This window comes from Rhinolophus ferrumequinum, chromosome 25 (assembly GCF_004115265.2).
Source record: "Rhinolophus ferrumequinum isolate MPI-CBG mRhiFer1 chromosome 25, mRhiFer1_v1.p, whole genome shotgun sequence".
Taxonomy (NCBI): domain Eukaryota; kingdom Metazoa; phylum Chordata; class Mammalia; order Chiroptera; family Rhinolophidae; genus Rhinolophus; species Rhinolophus ferrumequinum.
This window is the reverse complement of record NC_046308.1, coordinates 18498275-18524931: the sequence shown is the minus strand read 5'-3', so window position 1 is coordinate 18524931 and position 26657 is coordinate 18498275. Positions and strand designations below refer to the sequence as shown.

At 44.0% G+C, this 26657-nt stretch overlaps 1 protein-coding gene across 3 annotated transcripts in view; it reads right to left on the bottom strand.

Moving 5' to 3' along the window:
• ZNRF3 (zinc and ring finger 3) overlaps positions 1 to 26657 on the bottom strand; it is a 136551-nt gene that overhangs the window by 37622 nt on the left and 72272 nt on the right. For all 3 annotated transcript variants that reach the window (XM_033097329.1, XM_033097331.1, XM_033097330.1), the window contains exon 2: positions 20167 to 20292. In XM_033097329.1, the coding sequence (XP_032953220.1) occupies positions 20167 to 20292 (126 nt within the window). The remainder of the gene's footprint in view (positions 1 to 20166; positions 20293 to 26657) is intronic.

The following is a 26657-nucleotide window of genomic DNA, read 5'->3' as shown; positions in this document are numbered from 1 at the left end:
TTGTTTTAACTGGCCTGGCTTCTGCAGCCAGCTTAGCTGTGTGAACAATCTCCCATTCAGAATTCAAAGATAAAAGCACAGTTTGGTTGAAAAATCTTTTTTTTTTTTTCTTTAAACTTGGGAATTATAGGTTTTGGAGCTAGCATTATTTCTCTCATACACAAGAGTGTTTTTCCCCCTCCGCCTTGGTTCTATGCCAGCAAAGGCTGCATCCTGGAGTCCAGCCAGCCGCCAGCCCCCACTTCCTCACCATTCACACGGTGGGGCTGATGGCAGCTGGCCATGGAGGCGGACAGGAGCTCCCCATTTGCAAGAGGTTGACCACAGAATAGTGTAGTCAGTTTGCTGGACCCCTGTGGCCAGCCTAGGGCACCTTCTGTGCAGTTCCTTATCATTCTTTGTGATCATAATAGCACATCTTCTAGTATATCGAGTCCTCGAGAGCCTGATCCAGGAAGCAAGATTTCTCTTCCTGAGAAAGGACAACAGTAAATTATAAACCAGACCGAGTAGTAAGATATGTTTGTATAACCTTCTATATGTTAGGTGGAGATGAATTCAGGAGCAAGAACAAACAAGAGGGACGAGACACCAAAAGCACAGACAACGACAGAAAAAAAGTAGATAAAATGGACTTCAAGATTAAAAATTTTTGTTTTAATCAAAGAACACTATCAACAGAGTGAAAAGGGACCCGTGAAATGGGAGAACGTATTTGCAAATCATGTATTGGACAAGAGATTAACATCCAGAATATATAAAGAACTCCTACAACTCAACAACAAAAACAAACAACTTGATTAAAAAATAGGGAGGGCTTGAACAGTCCTCCAAAGCAGATATAAATATAGCCAATAAACACATGAAGAGATGCTCAACATCACTAATCATTAGGAAAATGCAAATCAAAACCACAATGAGAAACCACCTCAAACCCCTTAGGATGGCTATTATTTAAAAAAAAAAAAAAATCACCCAGAAAACAAGAAGTGTTTCTAGGATGTGGAGAAACTGGAACTCTTGTACATTGCTGGTGGAAATGTGAAATGGTGCGACTATTGTTGGAAACGTGGTGATTCCTCAAAGAATTAAACATAGAATTATCATATGAACCCAGCAATTCCACTTCTGGGTATATACCCCAAAAAACTGAAAGTGGGGTCTTGAAGAGACATCTATATACCTGTGTTCATAGTAACAGGATTCACAAAAGCCAAAAGTTGGAAACAACCCAAATGTTCATCAATAGATAAATGCATAAACAAATATAATACACACACACCCACACACAAACAAAATGGTTATTATTCAACCATAAAAAGGAATGAAATTCTGACACATGCTACACCATGGATGAACCTTGAAGACATTATGCTAAGTGAAAAGCATACAAAAAGACAAATAAATGATCCACTTATATGAGGTACCTAGAGTAGTTAAATTCATAGAGATAGAAAGTAGAATGGTGGCTGCCAGGGCCTGGGAGAAAGTAGGAAGGAGGAGTTGGTATTTAATAGGGATGGAGTTTCAGTTGGAGATGAAAAAGTTCTGGAGATGGACTGTGGTGATGGTTGTACAACACTGTGAATGCACTTAATGCCACAGAATTGTACACTTAAAAATGCTTAAAGTGGTAACTTTCATGTTAGTTATACATATAACCACAATTTAGAGAGAGATGATTCCGGGTGGAAAGAATTAGCACTGGGCCTCTAGTTAGCTCAGTTGGTTAGAGCGCGGTGCTCTTAACAACAAGGCTGCTGGTTCGATCCCCACATGGGCCACTGTGAGCTGCGCCCTCCACAACTAGATTGAAACAACTACTTGACTTGGAGCTGATGAGTCCTAGAAAAACACACTTAAAATAAATAAAAGTTAAAAAAAAAATCAGCACCACAGGGAAGGGAAATTAGAGCCCTGCTTGTGTTTTATGTTGACTGGGCAAGTTCTACCAAGTACCACTTTAGTTCATTCATGTAAAAATTCTCTTTGATTTTACATTTTAAGGTCTCTTAAATACATTAAGTTTTATTCCTCTCTTTTAGTTAAACTGCCACAGAACAGCAATATCAATGAACTATCCAAACTGGCAATCTAATTCTAGGCCAAAGCACATCCCGTCTCCTCTGCTGGGAACCCACTCCCCTCCCCTCCCGTCCCCTGCACGCTCCTCTTTTGTATACCTCTTGATGCATTCCTTAGAATTGCTTTTTCCCTACCTAGGAGATCTTCTGCCCGCTGAAACCATGAGGCCCAGCCAAGTCGTTCTTTCTGACTGGCCCTGGGACACATCATGCGTTACTCCTGCTCCTGCTGGTCCCACTCCTGGAATTTCCTCCTCCATCCCTTCTTTATCCCAAACTCACCCATTCTTGAAAGTTAAGTTTCATCTGCTCTGTGAAACCTTCCCTGTAAACACACTACTGGTCCAGAAAGACTTGCAGGAGAAAGGGATGTCTAAGAGATGACCGGAAGGAGTCTGTCCCGCTTCTCTCCCCGTGATGGCCCTGCAGTGCCTACAAGGGTGGGTGGACACTCCAAACCTGCTTGCTGAACATCAAGGAACCAGGGCAACCAGGGCAAAGGAGACAGCTGTGGTTCTGAGACCTCAGGTATGTTTAACATCCTGTATACGCCCACACCTTAAACTACAAACCCTAGCCCAATAATTGAATAAACCTTCTTGGTTAATAAAAAAAGATTAATTGACTACCTAGATTAACACAGCCACAGAACTTGGACAAAAAACAGAACTGAATTGGAGAATTAATTGCAAGTGGTAAGAGGCATCCGACTTCCCCAATCGTGCTGGTAAAGCTGCCAGCAAGGATCATCGGTGTAACTGATGAAAAACCAATAACCTGAAGAAACACTACGTTCAAGGCGAGAGCCATCACCAATGTACTCTCCACCTGCCCGGATCTGAGGGCGACCCAGGCTGTCCCAGGCCCCTCCCCATTAAGGTCTGTCCCAAGAACACACAGAAAACTGTCCTCATCCACTCAGCCTTGAAGAGCTTTGTTCCAGTGAGACAGGCTTGACACTGGGGAGAAAGACGTAAAAACCCAAAAGGGTCAAGTGAATCAGAAGCCTAAGTCCCTCTTTCCTAGTCATTTCAAGACATGTACCTGACACCTAAAAAAGCCAAAGTAAATCATGCTGCCATTAATTTCTGCATGTCGAGTTAGATAAAGAATCTCGGGAGAGTTAGCTCAGAACTTGGAATGTGCGAAGCCATCACATCCAGGGAGCGCATCCTCAGAGGACGGGCAAACTTGTCCCCAAAGGACTCCATGGCCATGTCCCAGGGCTCTGAAATGTATGACTATGACACCCTAGTCAGTCCCTAAATAGTTCAGGGGCTTCAACTCCCACTAGTAGTAGGAATACAATTTGGATCATGTATTCTGCCTATCAAACGGGACACGATGATGATGACATTTTTGAATAGTGTCATCCTCATATGCCCTTCCTCATCTTCTGAGCATACAGACGCGACAGGGCAATGAGGGCAGGCTTGGCATCTAAAATATGAGCTCTCCAGAGGCTAGTCACCTTTTCGTTCCAGCATCATAATGTAGCAGCCCTCTGAGATCATTAAACCACGGGTTCTTTCTCTCCAATTAGATGTGAGAGGTTTCATTTCTCAGCATTACTCAACAAACAAGCAAAAACAAACTTCATACCTGGTGGGCAACTGCTCAGGCATCTGTGGCCCTGGATAAGTAGGCAGATACCACCTTCACCACCCCAGCTCAGGGGACAGGAAGCCAGCGCCACCTGCCTTAATTCCATGTCCCGCTGGCCCAAAAGGCAGATCTAGCTGAGAAAGTAGGAAAGAAGTCCCTACTTTCCCTAATCCAAGTCTTCCTTTTCCTTCCCTCTCCCACCCCACATGAGGCCAGCTCTTTACCTATAAGGGGCTTAGGCTTTGCTCTTTTCTTCAATTTCAGAAAGCCTCCCTAAACTCTCTCACCAACCTATAATCTCTACACTGCATCCAAATCTGCAAGGGGACATGTGAGACTCATTCATGTGCCATCGTGTGAGCACACACATGTGCCTGCTCTCTGTGCACATCCACACGCTCTGCTGAGGGGTATTTCTGTGGGGTTGCACAGCCTCGCTCGGCAAAGACGAGGTTTTCCTCCTGGCAAGCGAGGGTCAGAGGCCTGGCTCCGAGGAGCCGCTTATTGTGTGGCCGCCTGGGGCAGGCAGTGGCAGCGCTGGGAGGGGAAAGGTTCCCTTTGAAGCACATGGTGCTAAGAGCTTCCCAGTGACCATGGAAACAGGCACAGTGGGTTCCCAGCCTGAGAACCAGGGAGAGCAGCGGTGATTCAAACACAAAACACACACAGGGTCTGAAAAGCGGAGACAGGAGGGGCCAGGGTAAGGGGCAGGCAGCCGGGTCTGGCAGGAACTGAGCGGCTCCCTGGTAGGAAAATCCGGCCAGTGAAGCTGAGCAGGTTCACGGGGTTTCCTTTTCATTCCTGAGGCTTTCTTCTTGCTCCCGTCATTGCCCCTCGGGTCCTATTCAGCACCTCATCAGATCAGTAGAGCCAGGCCTTTGGCTGGCCTGCTGGCAGCAGGGCCTGGAACCGGGCGGGAGGTGATCAAAGGAACCGCCAGTGCAGCCACCACCCTCCTCCCTCCTCCCCGCCCCCGCCTGCTCGCCCTCCTCGGATGAGGCCCTGCCAAGGTGATCCAGTGGAAGCCACTGGGGGAGGGCAAGGAAGAGAGGCAGCTTTTATGTCTGCTTTTCTGTTAGAAGAGACACAAAGCACAGCTTGAACGGAGACACGCCACTAGCAGGCCAGAGTTCCCTCTTTCTGGGATGTCTCTGTTCTTATGGCAGGCAGCGGAGAAGCCACCTAGCCTGGCCTGCTCGGGTGACCAGATCCTGAGCCCCAAAGACTAGCAGATATGAGACATGTTGTTTCTGGGTCCTCTTTCATAGCTGTCCGCTCCCCACCCTCAAGATAGATGAAGTTACACTGAAAAAGTTGTCTGAGACACTGTGCCCGATTCTTCAGGGCTCCCATTGAAAGGGGGAGAAGAAGCTATCCGGAATTTTTTCAGAAAGGAAGAGGAAGCGATGTGATTAGAGTCTGTTAAGATCTTTTCTCTTGGGTTGGACTGAATCAAAGTCCAACAGTGCCCTCTTGGGCACAGGGCCAGGACCAGTGGGAGAAGCGAACCCACTTCTCAGGCGGGCCTTGCTGCCACTGCGGCTTTGACCTCCACCAGCCTCTCTTGAGGAAGGCAGTGTTTGGACAGGTCTGTAATTCGAGAAGCCCAGTAGGTGCGTTCTCCCTTTCTTACCTTTGTTGGGCTGCCAAAATATTTACTTGACTTCTTAACTCTAAATCTCTGAAACACACCTGCATTGCCTAAAACAAGCAATTTTCTTATTTTCTTGTATTCATAGAAGAGAGCACAACCTAAGCAAACGTGACATTACCAAAGAAGGTGGGGGCCTGGTACGAGATGCAGCTTTACATAATACAACCGCTTCTTAAGAGATGGGTGTCCACTGCATTTGTCTCTTTTTTTTGGTGGGGGGCAAATTTGCAGGGCAGTGTGGACAGTGGAAAGCAGTTCTTCAGGCAATCCTTTTGCAAAACAAACTGATTCTATTTTGGCCTTTAGGGAAGAGTCCATTTCCATGCCAAATAGCCAACTGCATTTATTTATTTATTTTAACACAATCACAATATAAAAGTCAACTGCACCGTCATATCAGCAGACAGACTAAAGACTATATAATGGGAAAAATGGGGTGCTTAAACAACCAACTGTATTTGCAGGGTTTTATATGAATTTCAGACTATATAAATGACCCAACAACAATTGTGTTTGTTTTCTTTTCTGGATGCTTTTGGCATCATGAAAAAGAACTTGAAAAAAAAAATAGTCTCAGGTCTAGTAAGCGTGAAGCCACTGCACAACCATCTCCCCTTGCCACATGCGCCTGTCTATCAGCTCCTGGCTCTGCCCAGCACTTTCTGAAGCACACACTTGCCAAGCCTGAGTGGCCTGAAGTCAGACCTTCCAGACAGCCTGTGGTTTGTGGGCAGAACTCAACGGAAGGTCCCTGCACTGCCTGTTGGTGTTGTTCTTAGGAGCACAGAATCCCGTTTAGTGACCCTCACCCCCCCAGACACCTAGACCCCCTGCTGAGAACAACACCGTGGCCATCAGTCGGCCATCAGTCGGGAATTATTTTCAGTCGGGTGGTCATTAGCAAACCTTCAAGAGAAAAATGATTTTGGAAACATTTTCCAGATCTTGAATATTCTAAAATGGAACCTTTGAGCTGTTACCTTTTCAAAGGCACTAAAAGCAAAGCAGAGCTGGGAGCCTTAACTGACAGCTGTCACTTGCCTGCATCCTTTGTGCAGCATTTCAGAAATGGCACCTCTCTTACCTTTATTTTGATTGACTGTGTGTCTTCCCTACTTAGAATATAACTTTTTCCCCATAAAGAAATGGGCCCCTCAGCCTGGTCAGCAGAGGTATCCACATTCCCGGGCACTTGTTGGGATTCTAGGAAGTGGGAAACTAGTCTCTTCCAGAACCATCATCAGCTAAAAAAGCAGGAGTCTGGGCAGTAACTCTGCTGTCTTTCCGTATTTTCAACCCAGCCATTCAGCTACTAAGCTGGAACTGAGGAGGTCTGACCACTGGTCCACCGAGCAATCAACCATCTCTCCTGGCATGGGATATGTGGAAACAGATATGGCTCAGATGTCCCAGGTGAAATCAAGGGATCTGGGAAGACAGGTCAGGATAGGGACCAGCAATGAAGAGAGACCAGTGCTTCCGGGCCCTCTGTTAACTTTAAGCTTCTTGAGGGAGACAGAATAAATTCTTTATTATGAATCCAAGAAGGGTCTTTAAATATATGTGTATGACCATGTACAGTATCACAGTTAGGACAACTAGCACGTCTCAGTGACAGAATGAGCCTTCCAGTGGTTTTTTAGATATGACACCAAAAGCACAAGCAACCACAGTAAAAATAGATCAACTGGACTTCGTCAAAATTTAAAACTTTTAAACCATCAAGAAAGTGAAAAGTTAAACTTATAATATTTGAAAATCATATATCTGATAAGAGACATGTATCTAGGATATATAAAGAACTCTTACTACTCAATAATAAAAACTAAATTACCAGTTAAAAGACGGGCAAAGGATGTGAAAGATTTTCTCCAAAGAAAATATACAAACTTTCAATAAGCACATAAAAAGATGCACAACACCAATAACCATCAGGGAAATTCAAATCAAAACCAGAAAATACCACTTCATACCCACTCGGATGGTTGTAATAAAAAAGACAGATACGGCCGGCCCAGTGGCTCAGGCGGTTGGAGCTCCATGCTCCTAACTCCGAAGGCTGCCGGTTCGATTCCCACATGGGCCAGTGGGCTCTCAACCACAAGGTTGCTGGTTCAACACCTTGAGTCCCGCAAGGGATGGTGGGCTGTGCCCCCTGCAACTAAGTTTGAACACGGCACCTTGAGCTGAGCTGCCTCCCGGATGGCTCAGTTGGTTGGAGCACGTCCTCTCAACCACAAGGTTGCCGGTTCGACTCCCGCAAAGGATGGTCAGTTGTGCCCCCTGAAACTAGCAACGGCAACTGGACCTGGAGCTGAGCTGCGCTCTCCACAGCTAAGACTGAAAGGACAACAACTTGAAGCTGAATGGCACCCTCCACAACTAACATTGAAAGGACAACAATTTGACTTGGAAAAAAGTCCTGGAAGTACACACTGTTCCCCAATAAAGTCCTGTTCCTCATCCCCAATAAAATCTTTAAAAAAGACAGATAATAACAAGTGTTGGCTAGGATGTGAAGAAACCATACATTGTTGGTGGTAATGCAGAATGTGTAGCCGCTTTGGAAAACAGTTTAACCTTCCTCAAAAGGTTATACTTAGAGTTACTATATAACCCAGCAATTCCACAATTAGTTATTTACCCAAGAGAAATGAAAACCTGTATATACATAATATCTGCACACAAATGTCCACAGGATCATTATTCTTAATAATCAGAAAGTGGAAACAATCTAAATGTCCATCAACTGATAAACAAGTGATAGACAATATACAATGGAATATTTGGCAATAAAAAATAATGAAATACTGATGTATGCTGAAACATGGATGAACCTTGAAAACATTGTTAAGCAAAAGACACCAGATACGAAAGACCACATATTGTTTGATTCCATCTATATGTAATGTCCAGAACGGAGGGCAGATGACTGCCAAAGGGTAAGGGGTTTCTTTTTGGGGTGATGAAAATGTTCATGTATCTGAAACTTGTATCTATAATATATAAAGACTTGTATCTATAATATATAAAGAATATGAAAACATCCTAAAATTGGTTGTAGTGATGGTTGCACAATTCTATGAATACATTAAAAGTCACTATACACTTCTAAAAAATGAATAAGCCTTTCACATGGGAACAATCTAATCAGTCATTTCTGTTCTGTTTCTGTATGTCCAAACATCTAAAAACATATTTCCAGGACAGAAACAAGTAGAAAAGTTTTGGTGGTGAAATGATCTTGGACAACCTAAAGTTGACATAGGTTCATAGTCATACACATTTCCCGTATAATAAAAAGTATGTGTGCATGCTGGAATGAAACTTGAAAATGGTAATTATGATAATGAACACAGATTCTGAAAGAAACTCCCATACTGACAGTTGGGGCAGGGATATGATGTATTAACTCGGAGAGGATGAAAATTAATTAGGATTCCCTGGTCTACAGAACTGCACAAATAGTCATTTGCTTTGTTGATTTATAGATGAATTCTTTTAAATGAATTCAAAAATTAAACCAGTGTGGGACTGGTCCAAAAAGGGATACAGAATTTATTTGACAGCAGATAATGCAGGATGTGATCCTGTTATAGAACACAGTAGAACACAATATATATTATTTTTTTTAAAGGAGAGGGATATATAAAACAAATGAAGTAAGTTAAAAGTTGTTGGGAGAACTTTGGGAGAGAAAGAGACTCTACTTAGCCACTCCTGATAGTACATGTCAAAATAAATTTGGGGTAACTTAAAGATGTAACATGTTTTTTTAAAAAAAAAAAACAGTGATCATGGAAAAAGTAGAAATGGCAAAAATGATTACTAGTGGCAGGGTAAACTGAGGGAACTTTCCTGAAAAGCAATTTGTAACTGTGTATGTCAAGAATCATAAAAAAAATGTTCATAGCTTTGATCGTCTCCTGGAATATTACCACAGGGAATAATTCAAAAAGAAAACTAAACCGAAAAAGCCCTCCCTACATAAAGAAAAGTTTCAGTTTGGTTTATTTTAAGGATTAAAAATAAAACAAAAGCAATCTAATTATTAAACCCTGGGGGAATAGTTAACTAAGTCATGGTATATTCTATTGTCATGTTATTGCAGCCATTATAATTACAGGTTATGATACAAGGACTAGCATGTAGTATTAAGAAGACTGGAAGGGAATAAACCAAATAGACAGTACCTGGGTTAAGGAAGTAGAATTAAAGGTAGTTTTTTCCTTCTGTTTTCAAATTCTCCATAATTAATTGTTTCATGCAACAAATATTTACTGAGTGCCTGCTATATGTGTTAGGCATTGTTCTTGGGACTAGATATATAAGAATAGTGGTAAAAATTATTATATTGCTTACACACTTTTAAAAAAAAAAAAGACAAGGGACCAGAACATTTCTGTTAGTTACAAAAATAGTAACATGAATTAATGCTATAAATTTTGAGTATACCTTTAAAATGAGGGGTTATACAAAAATGTTCAGATTCTATCAACTGAAACTTACAAAAAAAATACTATTTTAAAAAACCAATCTACTGTTTACAAATAGATGAAAAAGAATGCTTTTGAAGCTAAACACTTTAAAATTCTGTTTCTGAAAATCAAGCCAAGGTAACAAAAGTTCCTTGCATAGTTGGCATTCTTTCCTCTGAGGTTCATTTAGGAGCTGATACATTTGTGAAAGTCTCTCAGCAATAGGTTAATGGATAACCCTGAAGGCCAAGTGCCTTTGCACATCCCAAGGAATAGCCCCAGTTCTTCAGGCTGCCTAGAATTTTATTTTATCCAGCAGGGCTGAGCACAACTGGAATGTGTTGAAACCCTTTTATTATTTTTATAACTAGCAAAAATGATGCAAAATTTAAAGTATTTCAGAATCCCAAAGGAACTGTTTAGACTGCCTCAAACCTAAAACAGCACAAAAAGCATTAGTCAGAACACATAGCCCAATGTTTGATTTGGAAAACGAGATCACCAAAGCAGAAGGGTACCTTTTATCAAATAAAATATGGTGCCTTTTGGAAAGGAAACAAACACAAAAGACAGAACAAGGAAAAGAAATTGCATTTGTCTGCAGTCTGAGACGGTCCTATGACTAAGGATAGCAGACAGCATCTTGCCAATATCCCCATTCCTCCTGCTTCTGCACCGAGTGGGAATCTCTGCCCAGGCTCGGGGTGTGACATTCTCCTGCACAAGTGTAACTCAAGTCCTCTAAAATGTGCCATGTTCAAACCTGGTGTGCAGGTTTTCCAGGGGCTTGGTCAATAGTAAGCCAATTACACGCGGTCACTGTCAAGACAGCCTCGCAAATCTGAAATGCCCACGGACATGGCCAGAAACGCACTCCAGTGACAGCCCACTATTGCTCATCTGGGTTAATTCATGCACATGGCATGTGCAAGGCCCCTCTATCTGAGAACAGAGAGCAGACGGGCCTTTGGGACTTGTCTCTGGGTATGAGAGATTCAGGGTACCTAACTCGGGACTGGTACTATACATATTACGATGACTTAGTATGTTAGGTTCTAACTTCTTTTGTACTTCAAAATGGCCTCTCAAAGGTAGGTAAGATCATTAGCTATTTTTGATGGGCTTTTCCACTGGCCTGTCACACTATTCCTAGTTTCCTAGGGCAGCCTCATTTTATGGCCCTTGCTCTGCCGACAGCCTGGTTTAATCGCAGGGGACAATCGCCAGAAGGAGTGTTGCGAGCCAGGCTTCCCCCAGTCCGGGGAGGTGGCCAGCAGCTGTGCTCCTTGGGTTGGCAGACACATTATTTGTTCTACTCACTCACTCGATCTTCAAAACTCCCTTAAGTCTCTCAGTGGATTTCAAATAATGGTTTCGGTTAGCCTTTTATAGCTGAAAATGTCTCGGATCTAGTAAAAAAAATATATTGTGCTTAATATAGACTTTTAACCAAGAGGTTGCTGGAAGATATAGGTGTACAAGAAAGCAATCAAAGTTTTAGGACTTTAAATCAGACACATGACCTTAGAAGAAAAGTGGTATTCCTTGAGTTTTTCCTTTTTCCATTTATATCATGTCAATCCTTTCCTCCCGATCTGATTTCTTCTACAAAGTTCTTTTCTAACTTTCTTTTTTAACCAAATATGGGAAGTATTCACCCAAGTGTAACTTAAAATAAATCTGAAGAGCCTTCCAAACTTCTCTCCAAAAAGAAACCCATTTCAGCTCACCTCAGAAAAGGGGTTTCCATCCGCTTTGTAGGAGTATGTTTAGAGAGGGGAGGAAATTGATTATTTATTGAGTATTCACATATTCCAAGAAGGTGGCATACATTTTATTTTCACCATCACAACTATCTTTACAGAAGGGGATAGAGAAAAATGGAAGCCAAGAGAGAGGCTAACGGGCCCAAAGTTACCCAGCTACTACCAGAGGAGAAGACTTATCGTTTGCCTCTAGGCCACAGAGCTCCAAGATCGGGGCTCTTTCCACTCCTCACATGGAAACACAGACGTGTTCTAACACTGATCATGCACCTTCAACAGAACACACCACAAAGGCTGCCAGGAACCTGTGATTATACTGGAGGGCAGTGGGGCAGAGAAGGGGAGGAAGTGGAATTCAAGGTCTTCTTAGGGAGATAAAACTTGAGTGTCATGATGCAACAGGGTCTCTCAACTGCGACACTACTGACATGCGGGGCCAGATCATTCTTTGCTGGCGGGAGGGCTGTCCTGTGTGCTGTAAGATGTTTAGCAGCATCCCAGGCCATCATCAGCACCCCCACCCCCTGCTGGATATTTTTGTCTGAAGACCAAAAGTGTCTCCAGACATGGCCAAATGTCCCCTGGGGCTAGGGGATGGGCAGCAAAACGCCCCCCGTTGAGAACCACTGCAATCAGAGGACAGGGGAAGGTTTGACACATGTAAGTGCCCCAAGCACAGGGCGCTCCCAGGGATGCCATGGCACTCAGGGCTGTCGCCAATCCCACACTCACTGCCCGGACTGGGGGAGGCCAACACCTGTGACGTGGAGCAGCTGCTGCTCAGGCCCTGCTGCCGTCACCGCCTTGTCCCCTTTCCCACCACAAGTCAGACCCCAGGATTTCAGTCCCACCATCCCTGTTGAGACGGGAATGTCACACTCAGTCAGGAGTGCTAAGCGGGGCTCTGCCTCAGCACCAGGGCACTCAGGTATCCCAGGGAATTTTGGTCATGTCTGTGACCAAAAGCCCAATGAGAATGGTGTGCTAACGCTGGTAAGTCCACCCCATCTCCAACCTGAAGGGCTCGTAAACAACTCGGCAGCTTTGACCCAAGTTCCCACAAGTTTCTGCCTCAAATAAAGGCCTATCCCTCCCTGTGAGCCCTGTTCTAGAAGGTCAGGCTGAAGGTCGTATCCCAATGCATGCCTCAGAAATAGTAAGATCTTTTTCACTTAAGTTCTTCAAATTCATTGTTTGGTTATTTGTTATCAGATGTAAAAAACAGCAACCCACTGGTTTTATTCAAATTACGAACACTTCCGAACGAACACTCTTTTGGCTCCCATACTGCAGAACAGAAGAATTTCATGACAACTCATTCACCTTTATTCCCTGTATTGTCCCCTGGTTTCTTGCTCGCTTTCACTAACTTAGTAACAGGGTCTCTCCCTCTGCCTCGCTGTGAGATGATCTTACAGTGGGGACATAATGCCAGCTCGGTGCATTCAACCCTCTGGTCGACTTTTACATTCTCAAAAGTTAAGAACCCAGAGCACTTCTGTTTCTGTGGGTTCTATCTATTGAGATTTACCATATTAGGAATTAAAACTGGGAAATCTTTAAAATGCAGAATATACAAGCACACAGTCCATTAACCATCAGAACAATGAAGTCACCACCCAAAATGAGGCCTCTGGAAAACTCCACTGTACATTTGTGAGAGAATGAGAATGAGAAAGGCAAGGGACAGGAGTGTTATTATGAAAATAGCTCTGGTCTTGTGGCCTCCCCCTCACCCCCGGGAAGGATCGTAAGGATACCTAACAGTCTCCTGACCACACGTGGAGAATTGCTAGGCTAGATTAACACGTACACCATGATTTTAAGACCTTTGACTTTTACCAGCCGACAGGCAATGAACCCGGACAGATAAGGCCGAGAAAAGTCCCAGTTCAAAGAGATTTAGCCAAAACCTATTCATCATTATGGGGCAACAGTCACCTTCCTGGAGTATGCCCGAGTCCTTTTCTTCCTTTCAGCCCCGACTACTGCCTGTCCCTGTGTTACATCTCAGGTGCTGGTTAGTATTTGGTGAAGAAATCCAAATATCTTTGGATTATAATTAGTGTCATTTTTCTGTTTTCCGCTATGTCATGAAAAGACAATACAAATAAAATTCTGTTTTTTCCTTTACTTTGGCAGTTGTTCTTTGAATGGTAAGACATTTTCCTGGGGGTAGGCAGCCTGAGTTGTCAACCAGGATAAGGCCTCTGTTCTCACTGCTCCTGGATCGTCTGTAACATGTCTTATGGGACAAAGGGTGTGTTTTCCACCAGGACTCAGCAGAAGCAGCATTCATTCACGAGGGAACTATACTCCATCACCACGGAAATAAAATGCTTACTTTGTTTTAAAATACCCATTAGCCTTCAAACTTCATGTGCTTAATGTAAAACGATTTCTTTTCTTTTTCTTTATTACAGCAAAATATACATACAATTTACCATTGTAGCCCTTTGTAAGTGTCCAGTTCAGTGGCACTGAGTACATTCACACTGTGAGACAACCACCACCACCACCCATCTCCAAAACCGACTCATCTTCCTCAACTGAAACTCGGTGCCCATCAAACAGTAACTTTCCATCCTCCCCCCTTCAGCCCCTGGCAACTACCACTCCATTTTCTGTCTTGGTGGGTTTGACTACTTAAAAAATAGCACTTTGAGTGCTAAGAGAAACTGAAGGATAATGAGGGAGGGAAAGAGAAAGGAAGAGAGAGGATGCTTAATAAGAGTTATTACTTTATTTAGGGCTTTTAGTTGTGTCAGGAGCAACCAACTTGACACTATGCCTCCTTTAAGTTCTGTTCCCCTCTAAGGAGGCGGAAACATGCAGAGAGAGGGCTTAAGTGACGGACTGCACCAGGTCACACACAGCTTAAAGGGTTGGAACTGGTTTAAACTCAGCTTAGTTTGATGTCTAAACCCAAGTCTTTACCTTTGCATCCTCTTTTCTCCCCACCACCAAAAAAATTCTTTGACTCTGTTTTCTGTCTTCTAGTCCTTTTGGCTAAGAGAGTCTATCCATTCTTGGGGAAGAAGTTACCAAGACACTCTGAGGGCTGGACGTGGGTTGGTGGAGCAAACGTGGCCCAATTCTCCACCAACCCCTCATCCTTGCTTTCCCGCTGCATGAGAAAAGAGCTGGGATTACAGACCAGCTCTCCTGCCTCACAGCCGAGCCGTTTCCCCCACTGCCACACTGTTGGCCATGCTGCCTCTACATTTTACATTTGCCTAAATGTGAAAACATAAAAAGGGCAGGTGAAGAGACCGGGAAATCTAGAGGCAAACACAACGTGTCCCTGTCAATGTCACCGGCTTGAGCCTCACCAAGGCCTTTAAAAGAATCGATGTCCGGGCCCATTTAGTTCCCAGAAACAGCAGCAGCAAAGAGTAACCTGATCCTCTCCTCTCCAAGCAGCCTAGCTGCCACTGCTAAACGAACATTCCCAAAGCCGGATTCTATCACAGCCATCCTTTTGTCAGAACCCTGCAGTGGCTCCCAGCTACCTAGGGATGAAGACCAACACCTTCACCTGAAAGTCTCTTCCTTCCCCAGCAACTTTCAGCGTCCCGTGAAGACCTTCTTCCTCTCTCTCTTTCCTCCCTGTTCCCGGACATTATTCCCTTGCTGCACCCTGTCTCACACAAGCCCCTCTCGGTAAAACACACCCGACCCCTCCACCATGTGGACTCACTTCTCCTCTCATGGCTATAACCGTCTGTGCCAGGGACTGGCCCTCAGTTCAGGGCAAGAAAAGGATCTGACTCTACACAGTACCCATGATCCAGTAGTCCCTTCCAACTGGAGCCTCTGAACAACTCAGGATAAATTGAGGACATCATCCACTGCCTTATGACCCCATATATAACTTGGTGACTTCTAGGGGGCTGTTTGGGGGTGGTAGCCCAGCACTGCCCCCGTCAGCTTTCTTCCGCAGGGCACATCTTCCTCCCATTCCTCACACATGGCTGGGCAAGAAGATAAGTTCCAGGGTGTTCCCAGCCCCAGATCACAGCTGACCAAAGGTGAGCACCTAATCCAAGATGGGCCAATGAATCCCTCTTCTGGAGTCCTTCAGACTTGAAATCAAGAGTGTCAGGCCCGGGGCAGGCCAGTGGCTCAGGCGGTTGGAGCTCCGTGCTCCTAACTCCGAAGGCTGCCGGTTCGATTCCCATATGGGACAGTGGGCTCTCAACCACAAGGTTGCCAGTTCAATTCCTCGAGTCCCACAAGGGATGGTGGGCATGCCCCCTGCAACTAAGATTGAACACGGCACCTTGAGCTGAGCTGCCTCCCGGATGGCTCAGTTGGTTGGAGCGCGTCCTCTCAACCACAAGGTTGCCGGTTCAACTCCCACAAGGGATGATGGGCTGTGCCCCCTGCAACTAACAACGGCAACGACATGGAGCTGAGCTGCGCCCTCCACAACTAAGACTGAAAGGACAACAACTTGAAGCTGAACGGCACCCTCCACAACTAAGACTGAAAGGACAACAACTTGACTTGGAAAAAAGTCCTGGAAGCACACACTGTTCCCCAATAAAAAAAAAAAAGTGTCAGGCCCTAACCAAGCAAGTGACTACTGAAAAGCATCTGATTTTTATCTAGAAAAACTGGTGAAGACAAAAGAAGGCAAGAGGAAGAGACTAACATGAATAAGGTAGGAGAAGTCTCATCTCAGATCGCAGCTCAGCTACTTGAGCACTTTGCTCCTAGGTTACGTCAAGAACGTCTCCGAGATGCAATGTCCTCATCGTAAAATGGGAATCTGGACACAACCTCAGAGTTATTCCAACAATGAAAGGAGATACTGTCTATGACGCTGGGAGCACTCGGCGAGCACCCAAACCATGAGGATTTTACAGAGCCAGGCCCCGTGCGAAGTCCTCCACAAACCTCTCACAGAACCCCCACCCCAATGACAAAGGCAGCATGAGCCCCCATGAGGAGAGGAAGTCCCCAAAAGCTGAGTCTCCGGGACTTGAAATTTCCTGCCTTTCTTATCTTTTCATTAACTTCCTCACTGTGCTCTTAAGTACTAGAAAGAGCTGAGTTCATGCCTATTGACCACCCTGTCTTTCAAAATCCTCTCCAAGATTTCACTCCCATGTGGGGTGTTGGGGTGGGGGGTGTATTTATGAAATCTGGGCCAAGTGGTCTTGTTAGAAACTCCAGCATATCCTGTATGTTCCCTGCCATGACTCTCCATGAGGTTGACGGGTCATAGAAACCGAAGCTACTAAGTCAACCTTCAAAATTCTTACCAGCCCTGTAAAATGCTTAATAAACCCAGTTTGAATCAAAGGGTTAAAATGGTCTGGGGCATAAATACAGGCTCCTATACTTTGGGAAAGGTTTAGATCCTTACTTTCAATAGTGAGCTGCTTAGACACGTCAATTTTATTCTATTTTAATTTCCTAGGACTTAAACTGTCACAGGTAACGGAGTCTGTCTTTCAATGATACAACTAGAATCTCCTCAAACGACGTATCAAGAGAAGATTTTCAATATGATACAGAAACTCAAAATATTAAAAAACAAGGAAACCAAAACAGCTTCTACACATTCAGTGAAAAGAGGCCCCAAAAGCTAAGATGTGCCCCAGGCCTGGGGTGAGGCAGCAGGCCTGGCCTGGCGCCCTGGCCTGCTGCCTTGCTGTGGGGGCTCACCCTCACTCCCACTCTGCCTCCCTAGCTGATCCTACTGTCTGTCCCTCCTCCTGTAGAATCAAAAAGATTATGAGAAGGGGATCATAAATCATTTTTCTCTCATGAGTTTATAGTGTTCTTTTCTGAGGAGTTCAAAAGCGCTCAGTAATAAACCAAGGTGATGAGTTTATGTCTTCTGCATTTAAAATGAAACTTTATTTGAACTCGTGGAGAGGCATTTATTTATTTATTTATTTTAAATTTAGGACATTCCTCTCTTCGACTTTTCGCCCCATGGCATTTTCTGTGGGCTGGTGGGTAATGAGGGTGGATGATGGGGAGGGAGGGGGTCTGTGTCTGGCACTCCCCTCTCCTCCCACAGGCTTCCTCCCTTCTATGGTTTTTAACAAGTCCCAACATCCATACAGAAGACTCCCAGCCCGCGCCCCACCCCCACACTGACTTGGCTGTAGTTTCTCCTTCTGTGCCCCTCTCCACTGCCCACCTCCTGGCCTTAGTCACTAAGAGCAAAGACACGCTGGAAAACCATGCTATGGACAAAAGGCTGGGCTTTCCAGAAGGATCACCTTGCATTTCTTTACCCTAATCTCTTGCCACTGCCCTTGGGGACTCAGGAAAAAAGAAAACACAGTTAGCAAAGTTAATAAAAATGAAACTGTGAACAACTACACTTTAAGATGATGATGAAAAATGAAAAAGAGGGAGGGAAAGAGAAAGAGAAAAATAAAGAGGAGGGAGAGAGAGAGAAGAGAGGGAGGCGGGGGGGGGGGGGAGAGAGAGAGAGATGCCTGACTCATCACACCTCCTGCACCAACCCAGGTTTTAAATAAATGCGAATCTGTCTTGGCCAAGCATTTTTGCTAATGACTTTATTTAGGTGTTAAGCCAAATTTCAGTAACTAACCACGGGTACATACCGCCTGGCCACCATAGTCTTTCCAAACAGAAACATGGCGAGGAGTCGCAAGCTATTATTGTCTGTAAGCAGGTAGAATCACATACTTAGCTCCTGAGCCCCTGCATTCAATAAATATTTGGTGAATGAATAAACCTAAGAGACACCTGATGATTCAATATATGTCTTGGGTTTTCATTCCCCCTTGCTTCACGGGCCAGCAGGCCAAACCATACAAAACTCTCTAAGTAAAACCACTACAAGGTTGTTCCAGGTGGAGGAAGAAACAATTGGGTTCTCTGAATGACATCAATGTCATAAAGCCATGGGAGAAACGGGGTGTCCCTGGGAGCCCTGTTCCAACCCATTTATAGACACAACACACACAAAGGTGGAGCCTCACTGAAGTGGGGCAAAGCAAATTAAGACAGACGGCTGGGCCCTGCATAGCAGCAGCTTAAGTATAAGAGCAAATATTATATTAGGAGCGTACTACCTACAAGGAAAGCACTGTTCCTACAGCCTTTGGATGTAGCTGGCATTTCTCCTAGGAAAACACTAAAATATTCTCAAGGGGGTCACTGCTCTCCCAGCATCATTAAGCTGCGCTGGCCAACTATTTAAATGATAAAGTGTCAGAGGCTGGGCCATCTAAAACACCGTGATTCAACTTTGTGAACTGTAAACCGAACAGATACTAATTCCTGTTGTTTATTTGTTTGTTTCTATAAAGGGGCAAAAGAACTTGACAAGTGCTCGGAAGCTACTCAGAAGACAAGTGGGACACAAAAATCACAGATGAGACCTATGAGGGTCTCCTGGGCCAAAAGGCTTTCAGGAAACGGCTGGGATATCGTCAAGTCTGGGAAAGGCTCTCTCTGAAGTACCCTGCATCAAAATCACCTCTTCTCTTGCCTGGATTTCCCAAGAAATCCTCAAGAGCTCAGGAACCAGGACTGGTTTTTCCCCCCAGCTGTCTCCCCATGGTACTGAGAACAGCAGCTTCTGAGAATATAAAAGATATCCAGGCAATAACACTATCCTTAGGAGATACTACCCTTCCTGCAATCAAAATTCTAATAACCTTCTTTAAACCTTTCCCTTTAACAAAATGATTTGAGTTTAAAACAGGATGTTACCTGTCATATTTTAAGATTACTGATGGACGGTTTTCTAAAATAAATTTATTTCTATCTTATACTGCAATCAGAGGTAATGCTGACTCTCTTAGCTAAAAAAAAAATCAATCTTTTTTTAGTACTTCTAAATGAGATGATGACGGTCCATGGTAGCAAACCTTTTTGGAGAGCTTATTCTGTGCTAGACGTTTGCATCTCATCTCACCTCCTAACCATCCTATGAGGTAAGTTCTAATACAGGACCATAATTGCTGTCTGCCATTCTGGAACCAAAAAAGCTCTAAGACCCAAAAGTTTTTCCATAGCTTACTCGGCAGCAAAACTTAATGGACCTGAACTCATCTTGGAGGCAAAGCTGCCCTGAACTAACATGAGGCTATTTAGATATTAGTTATCCCACTAATGTGAATATCCATATAATTTGCTACACAAATATGAATGTGCTTGAGTACTGCCCTAGATCTCTTAGGGGTTACCTATTATAAAATATGTGTGCCTTAATACTTTTCTAAACCCTCAAAATCTCAGAATTCTGAAACATCTGGCCCCAAGGGTATAAGGTATTATGAATCTCTATTATCAACCCATTTCACAGACAAGAACCTGAGACTCCTTGAGGGTAAGTAACTTGCCCAAGGCCACACAGTGGACAAGAAGTAGAGACTCTGAGGCTGGCGGTGTCCCTCAGAGTCCAAGCTTGGTGGGCTGCCACAAGACATGTCTGAGTCCTCAACCCACTCGACTCCAGCGAGGAAAGAGTGCTGTGTCAGCAAGGCTCTTCTCTGTAACCAACTATTTGAGGAACTGAGAAAATGGGAGAGTGGAGAACACCAATTGGAGTCAGAGTGATTTGAAGGCCTGGTGCTTACCTTGCCCAGGACAGTGAGGCATGGTTTCGGGTCCAGTTCTGGCTGTTCCAGCTTCACCACTCCTACCCAGCCATATTCATACAAGTCCTCTTCGTCATTGTTATTACACAGGCCCAGTGGGTGCATCTAGGAAACAAAAGGGAAAGAAAACTTCAATACACGGGCTACACATCTGTTTGACTCACACTGTGCATTTCTCAGACTCGACAGTCAAAAGTAACCTCAAAACTTAAAATTATATGGTGTGTGTGTGTAGGGGGGAGTTCAACCCATGGGGAATCCTACCTCAGCACAACGAGCCGAGCACTGGAGAGAAACACAATAGAGCCACTATAAATATATTTTATGAATGCTTTCTCACTGCTTTGTAAGCAATGGTCACCCAAGGTAGACACCACCGTATGGGATGCAGAGAAAGAAAAGTAGCAGAGCTCCCATGCAAATGCCAATCTGAATGGCTGTGAAATACCGTAACACTAAGCAGCAGTTACAGATGAGATTGCTAGGTCAGTATCCAAGACTATTTGGTTTCTAGACCTTCGGATGCATCCCACTTTGACTTATGCAAGAGGACCTGGAAACACTGTCAGAAATTTATGGAGAGACTGCTAGATATGAGGCAGAATCACCAGGGTAATTAAGTACCAGGCTGTTTAATGGCTATCCCTAGTTACTTGGAAACAGATAAAATTCTCTGGGGGCTTTTTCAGAATTTGCAAAGCACAAAATTAAAGACAGGTAGAGGAGCATCATCCAATTTTTGCTAATAAAAGTGAGGTCAGCGGAAACCTGAAAACAGAACAATGCAAAGGTTTGCACTCATGGTTCTATCATTGGGTCGTATCAGACCCTAGCATCTGTAATGACAATCTGAGAAGAGGAAATCCTTGTGGATAAACGTAACTTGTCAAGATGTTAAAGAGCCTAATACAGTGCTAAACTCTTTAAATACCTGGGAGAAGTGTGTCTTTAGATTCATGGCATGTTAGAGATACGAGAAACCTAAGAACCCACTGTGGTAGACAGAATAATGGTCCCCAAGACATGTATGTCCTAATGCCCAGAACCTGTAAATATGTTACCTTACATGACACAAGAGACTCTGCAGATGTGATTAAGTCTGAGGTGGGGAGATTATCCTGGATTAACTGGGTGGGTCCAATGTAGTCAGTCACAAGCATCCTTATAAGGAAAAAAGGAATCATAGAAACAGAGAGGAGAGGAGCAATGTGTTTTGAAGATAATGGAGAGAACCATGAGACACAGAACACAGGCGGCCGGCCTCCAGAAACTGACAGGAAATGGATTCTCCCCTAGAGCCTCCAGAAAGAATGGTGCCCAGCCGACCCATTTTTGACTTCCTGCCTCCTGAACAAAAGAGAATAAATACGTTGCTTGAAGCCACTAAGTTTGCAGTAACTTGTTATAGCAGCAAATAGGAAACTAATACACCCTCCCTATCCCCACCCCCCTCATTTTACAGATGAGAACTGTGGTTCAGGATAAGTCGTTTTTCCAAGACAACACAGCAGCAAGTGGCAGCACCCAGAAATGACCTGGCCCTTGGATCTCCCCACTTCACCTGTTTACCTTTATTGTCCCTTCAGCCAAGAGCTGGTCGTCTGATTGGGGAGAAAAGACTAAGTGATAAAATCTTTATTAAAAACAAAAAAAGGTTGCCCGCCAGCTCTAAATTCTGTAGTGGTCGAGTGTAACACAAGAGTTATACTCTTGTGCAGCAAGAGTTGCTAGAATATTTGGGGAAGTTTTGTGCAACTGCTGAGCCTTCAGCTGAGTTTCAAAGGAAGAGTTAGAGGATCGGGGGGAAGGAACAGAGGGCAAGTTCCAGGCTCAGAGAAGAGGAGCTAAGGGCTTGAGGGGGAAGAGGAATGAGACCAGCCTGATCAGTATGGAGGGCCACAGTCTACACCAAGAAGGAAAGAAGAGATGGGCTGGCAAACTAGAAAGGAATTTGGACACCGAGACAATACCACAGGTTCTTCAGCAGAACGGCACATTGAAAATAGTTATTTTAGGCAGATGGGTGTCACACCTGCTGGCAGTGCTGTGCCTGGACTAGAGAGGCATCAAGCAGTGGAGGGTGAAGGGTGCAGCCCAGAGATGCGAGATCATGGGCAATTCAATGGAACAAGGAACTGACCTGTCTCAAAAGATGGAATATTTTAGGCAAAGACATACAATGCAAATGAATATGCCAAATCTGGGGAAAATGAAGGATTTGGCTTTCCTGTTAAGTGACCATCTACTATGTTTCTATGTTTATGTATTTTATTTTATTTAATCCTTATAGCAAACTCTGGCTAACAGTTGAGCTATCAGATGATACTGTGACTAGACATTGTAAATAAGTTGCAGACTAGAATTGCAAATCAGCCACTGATGCAGAATATAATGGAGTCCATGAAACTCATATTAGTTAACGACGGGATTCCACTCAAAGCCTGTGGCAGCCAATCCAGTGAAAGATTAAAAAAGAAATCCACATGGGAGCTTCCACAGAGAATGATCAAGGGATTAAGACAGAACTTTGGAAAAAGTGAGAATCCTCTAATATTTCTGGAAAAACAACTTTTGATGATCCTACTGAAAACATAAGAAGGATGCTACATCTATACTCTCATATAATTTTGCTGAAAATATCCCAACAATGCCCACATGGGATTCACTCTTTGTTAATTCTCAGAAGTCAGTACAAAGCTGCTATTATAATGTAACTTGTTAAATTCAAATACAAACTTATTGTCTGTTTCATTTTTCCAGATAAAGCCCCAATGAAACCCTTCTTTCCACTACTTACTGAGAAATATTAGCCCCTATTTTAAAAAGATCCCAAAGTCCTTTTCTGGATAACAATCATCTATAGATACTCATAAACAATGAGGACTTCCTATGTATGAGATGCACATATTCTCTTAAACATTCAGCTCGACACTGTTTCCACACTATCCGTCCCGACAGTCAGCACATAAAAACCAGCTTAATTCAACATGTTGACACCAGCCAGTGACATACAGGCAGTGACTCCAGTAAGACCTATGGTTAAGCTGCTGAATGCTTAACCATTCAAAAAGTAATCTTAGGATACTTCAATGAATGATGTTCAAGCATGTTAACTTTGAACTTGATGTGGCACATAAGCATTTAAAAATTAGAGGCATTTCTACAATGTTTGGCGGTGTGGGGTTTACCTGATCAGATGTTTGAAATTTGATAGGTTTTTGCCTTCATATTTTTAAGGTTAAAAATGGTTGACTTGTGTGTAAGAACTCAGGGATGTCAGAAAGAATCACTAGTAAAAACATAAAGGAAAAAAAAAATCACACTCCGAAAACCTAGAATGGAACTTGAGAAAGAGTCCACTGGACGGAGAACAGTGAAGAAAGGGAAGGATGGCCAGAAATGAGAAGACAAGCAAAACTCCTGGGACACATCTGCAGAACAACACAAGTAATTAACAAGCTACAATTAAAGTGTAAGGATGTAACAAAAAATATGTCCTGTGTTATACCTCTGGCCTTGTGCTATCAGAACAATAACTTTGGAATGTTCAACACCCTTGCTTAAGCCAGCTGAAGGGAAATGCCCAGTGGGTCCTTCATCGTCAGGTTTGACATCATTATGAAGCTGTGGCTCTTGCTCTCTTCCTCTCGATTTTGTTCCAAGGAGTGTTTTGGGACGGAGAAAAATAAGAGCTTTGGAATCATGTAAGCTTGTGTTTAAACCTCACTCCTGCCTCTTATGAGGCACTTCTCCTTGGGCAGATGACTCAATTTCTATAACCCTTGATTTTCTCATCTGTAAAAAGGGGACAACAGCATCTGCCTCAACAAGGTGCTGCTGTGCTGTAAGGATTAAACGATACAATACATAACTATGTCCCCAAATGCTGTGTTCGCTGCATACCACAGTTCTGTCCGCCTTCCCTCTAGATGGGCACCTGCCTCTAAAGGGACAGTTTTACTCAGAAGTCCCTTTCACCCGGCCCAGAGCCTTGCGCCCCGCACTTGCTCAGTAAATGGCTGGTGAATGAACAGTCTTCGGCCCACCGCATGCCTTGTTTTTGGTAAGCCACTTGGGTCTCTGCTCAGCGAAGTAAGGGACCAGGGCAAAAAGGTTAGGATTTAATCCAATTGCTGCAAGAGCTTCAAAAGACCTGGCTCTTATAGGCATTGATGACCAGTCACCAAAGACGTTCATGGGACAATAAAGGCTTATTGGTAACGGCATAGGAGCAAAGGCTGTTCATTCTTGGTCCTGCTGTAGAACCACAGCGGCCCAGCATGCAGAGGCGGCTTACGCTTTCTCCGTGCAGAGAACACCACACTGCTGCCCTTCACTTAGGCAGGCTTGTGACAGCGCTTCCTAAGGGCAGTGGAGGGGAAAGAAGAACAGAGAATGTCCCCTGCTGAAAAGCAAAACCTCAAATTTTCCCTCCCATGTCTGATCTCAGAAGCTGCTGTCAACTCCAACAAAACAAAGGAATAAACCATGGGGGAGGCAAGTATGGCATCCAGGGCACAGGGAATCCATCGGAGAAAGACAGAGAGGGAACTCCTTGGATGACGGTGATGGGAAATCCCAGGGTGACAGAGAGGCAACCAGCCTGCCGGATGACCAGTCCGGATGGGACCACGAGTCTGAGGGCTGCAGGAGAGCCAAAAAGTAAACAAACAAACAATAACCTGAGTCATTAACCAGTGGGTTTGACAGTTCTGAGAAGAATGTTACAGTTCTGAGCAAGGACAAGAAATGTGATAGTGACTACCTAGTACACTAAAGGAATGGGGAGGGGAGATAATTATTAACTCCAGAAAAAACAAAGTCGCACCAGAACTGTAAACCATAATCAGGGTATGGCCTGCATGGCCCGGTTGAGAAGAGTGACAGCTGTAATAACGTAAACCCTACTCTAAGCAATAATTGTGATAGAACCATACTGAGAAAATGTAGAGCTGCAAAGCGGGGGCGGGGGAGTATAGGTACAAAATCTTCATCTTCCATAGTAGGAAGTCAAAAAAAAATTTTTATGGACTAAAAATATGAAGCAGCAGTATAAACATGTTATTTAGAAATCATTCACAGAAATTTAAAAATATGCACAGAGGTGCCTAGTAGAAGAAACGACTAAATAATTGAAAATCGTTGCCTCTGACAGTAGCAAGCAGGGATGGCAAAGGGTGGAACAGAAGAATGCTGTTTTTAATTAGAAATTATGAAGTACTCGTTGCCCTTTTATAAATATAAACATGCATGGTTTTGATTAAAAACGTTCTATATACCGCTGGACAGAAGTCCCTTCCTCAGGGTGTTCCAGCAGATTCTATGGGTCCTGTAGGAAAGCATTCTGCTGGGCCAAAGAGAGACCCCACGGGCTCCCTGCATAGGATAGTGGACACTTGCAGGGAGTCTCTGTCTGGATGGCTGTTCTGGGAGCCATCCAGGACCTGGGCTGGGGATGGCTGGTAACACAGCATAGGGATGACTCAGGGAGACACAGCGTAGAAAGAACCAGCAACTTTCACCATCTCCACAACCAAAAATAACTCTCAGGTGGCTCCAGGGTGTGACAGGGATTTGGTGCTAACGAGATGGCAGACACAATAGCCAGGGTGAGTGTTCTGAGAAGACCCAATTTCCTCCCAGACACAGACAGATCCTGTAACTTCTAGAAGAGGCACTGGGCATCATACTTGCATCTCTGACTAACGCGTTGCTAGGGCAAAATGGTTAACAAGCAATGCATATACCCGATCACCATCGGTGCCTGGTTTTACGTTGAAAAACGAAGATGGACGTCTTTGCATTTCTCAGAGCCTGAAGAAGTTGACTCTCAGGGTTTCACTGTTTTGTTAACGGACAAAGAATCTACGGGAACTTCAAAGCCAAGAGACTATGTCAGACAAGGTTAAATATCTGGAGAAACAGAACTATGTTCCCTTGAGTATGGGACATCAAGCCAAGCTTTGAAACCAAGACCAGCTCTTTAAGAAGCTTTCAGTACAAAATCCTTGAGATATGCTGGTGCACTTTCCACATGTCTGAAAGGGCAAAACTGAAACCTGGGTTGGTGGTGCTCTTATCCAAGGTTACAATGTCTCTACACTCCACTGAAAGTTTAAAATAACTTCAAAAAGGCCGCCTGCTTCTAAGTGGGTTACTGTTACACAAGGAGCCAAACACTGAACTAATAGGAGGAGAGACATTTCACTCTGTAATATTATCTCATCCAAAAATTCCTGGGGATTTAAAAGGGAAACTTCCTTCCTTTTGTCCTTTTGCCGCTGTCGGCCAGGATACGGTGTCACTATCGTACAGAGTTTCACATGAAACAACAGTCCCAGACTTTTTCTTAAAAGGTGTGGTGGCTAGAATCAAGACTTATAATTTATGTGAAGGAATGAGTGGAAAAGGACAGCCCCACCCATTTTTCTCTTGAATCCTAAGGATTGTTTTTTTCTTTTCTGTGTACA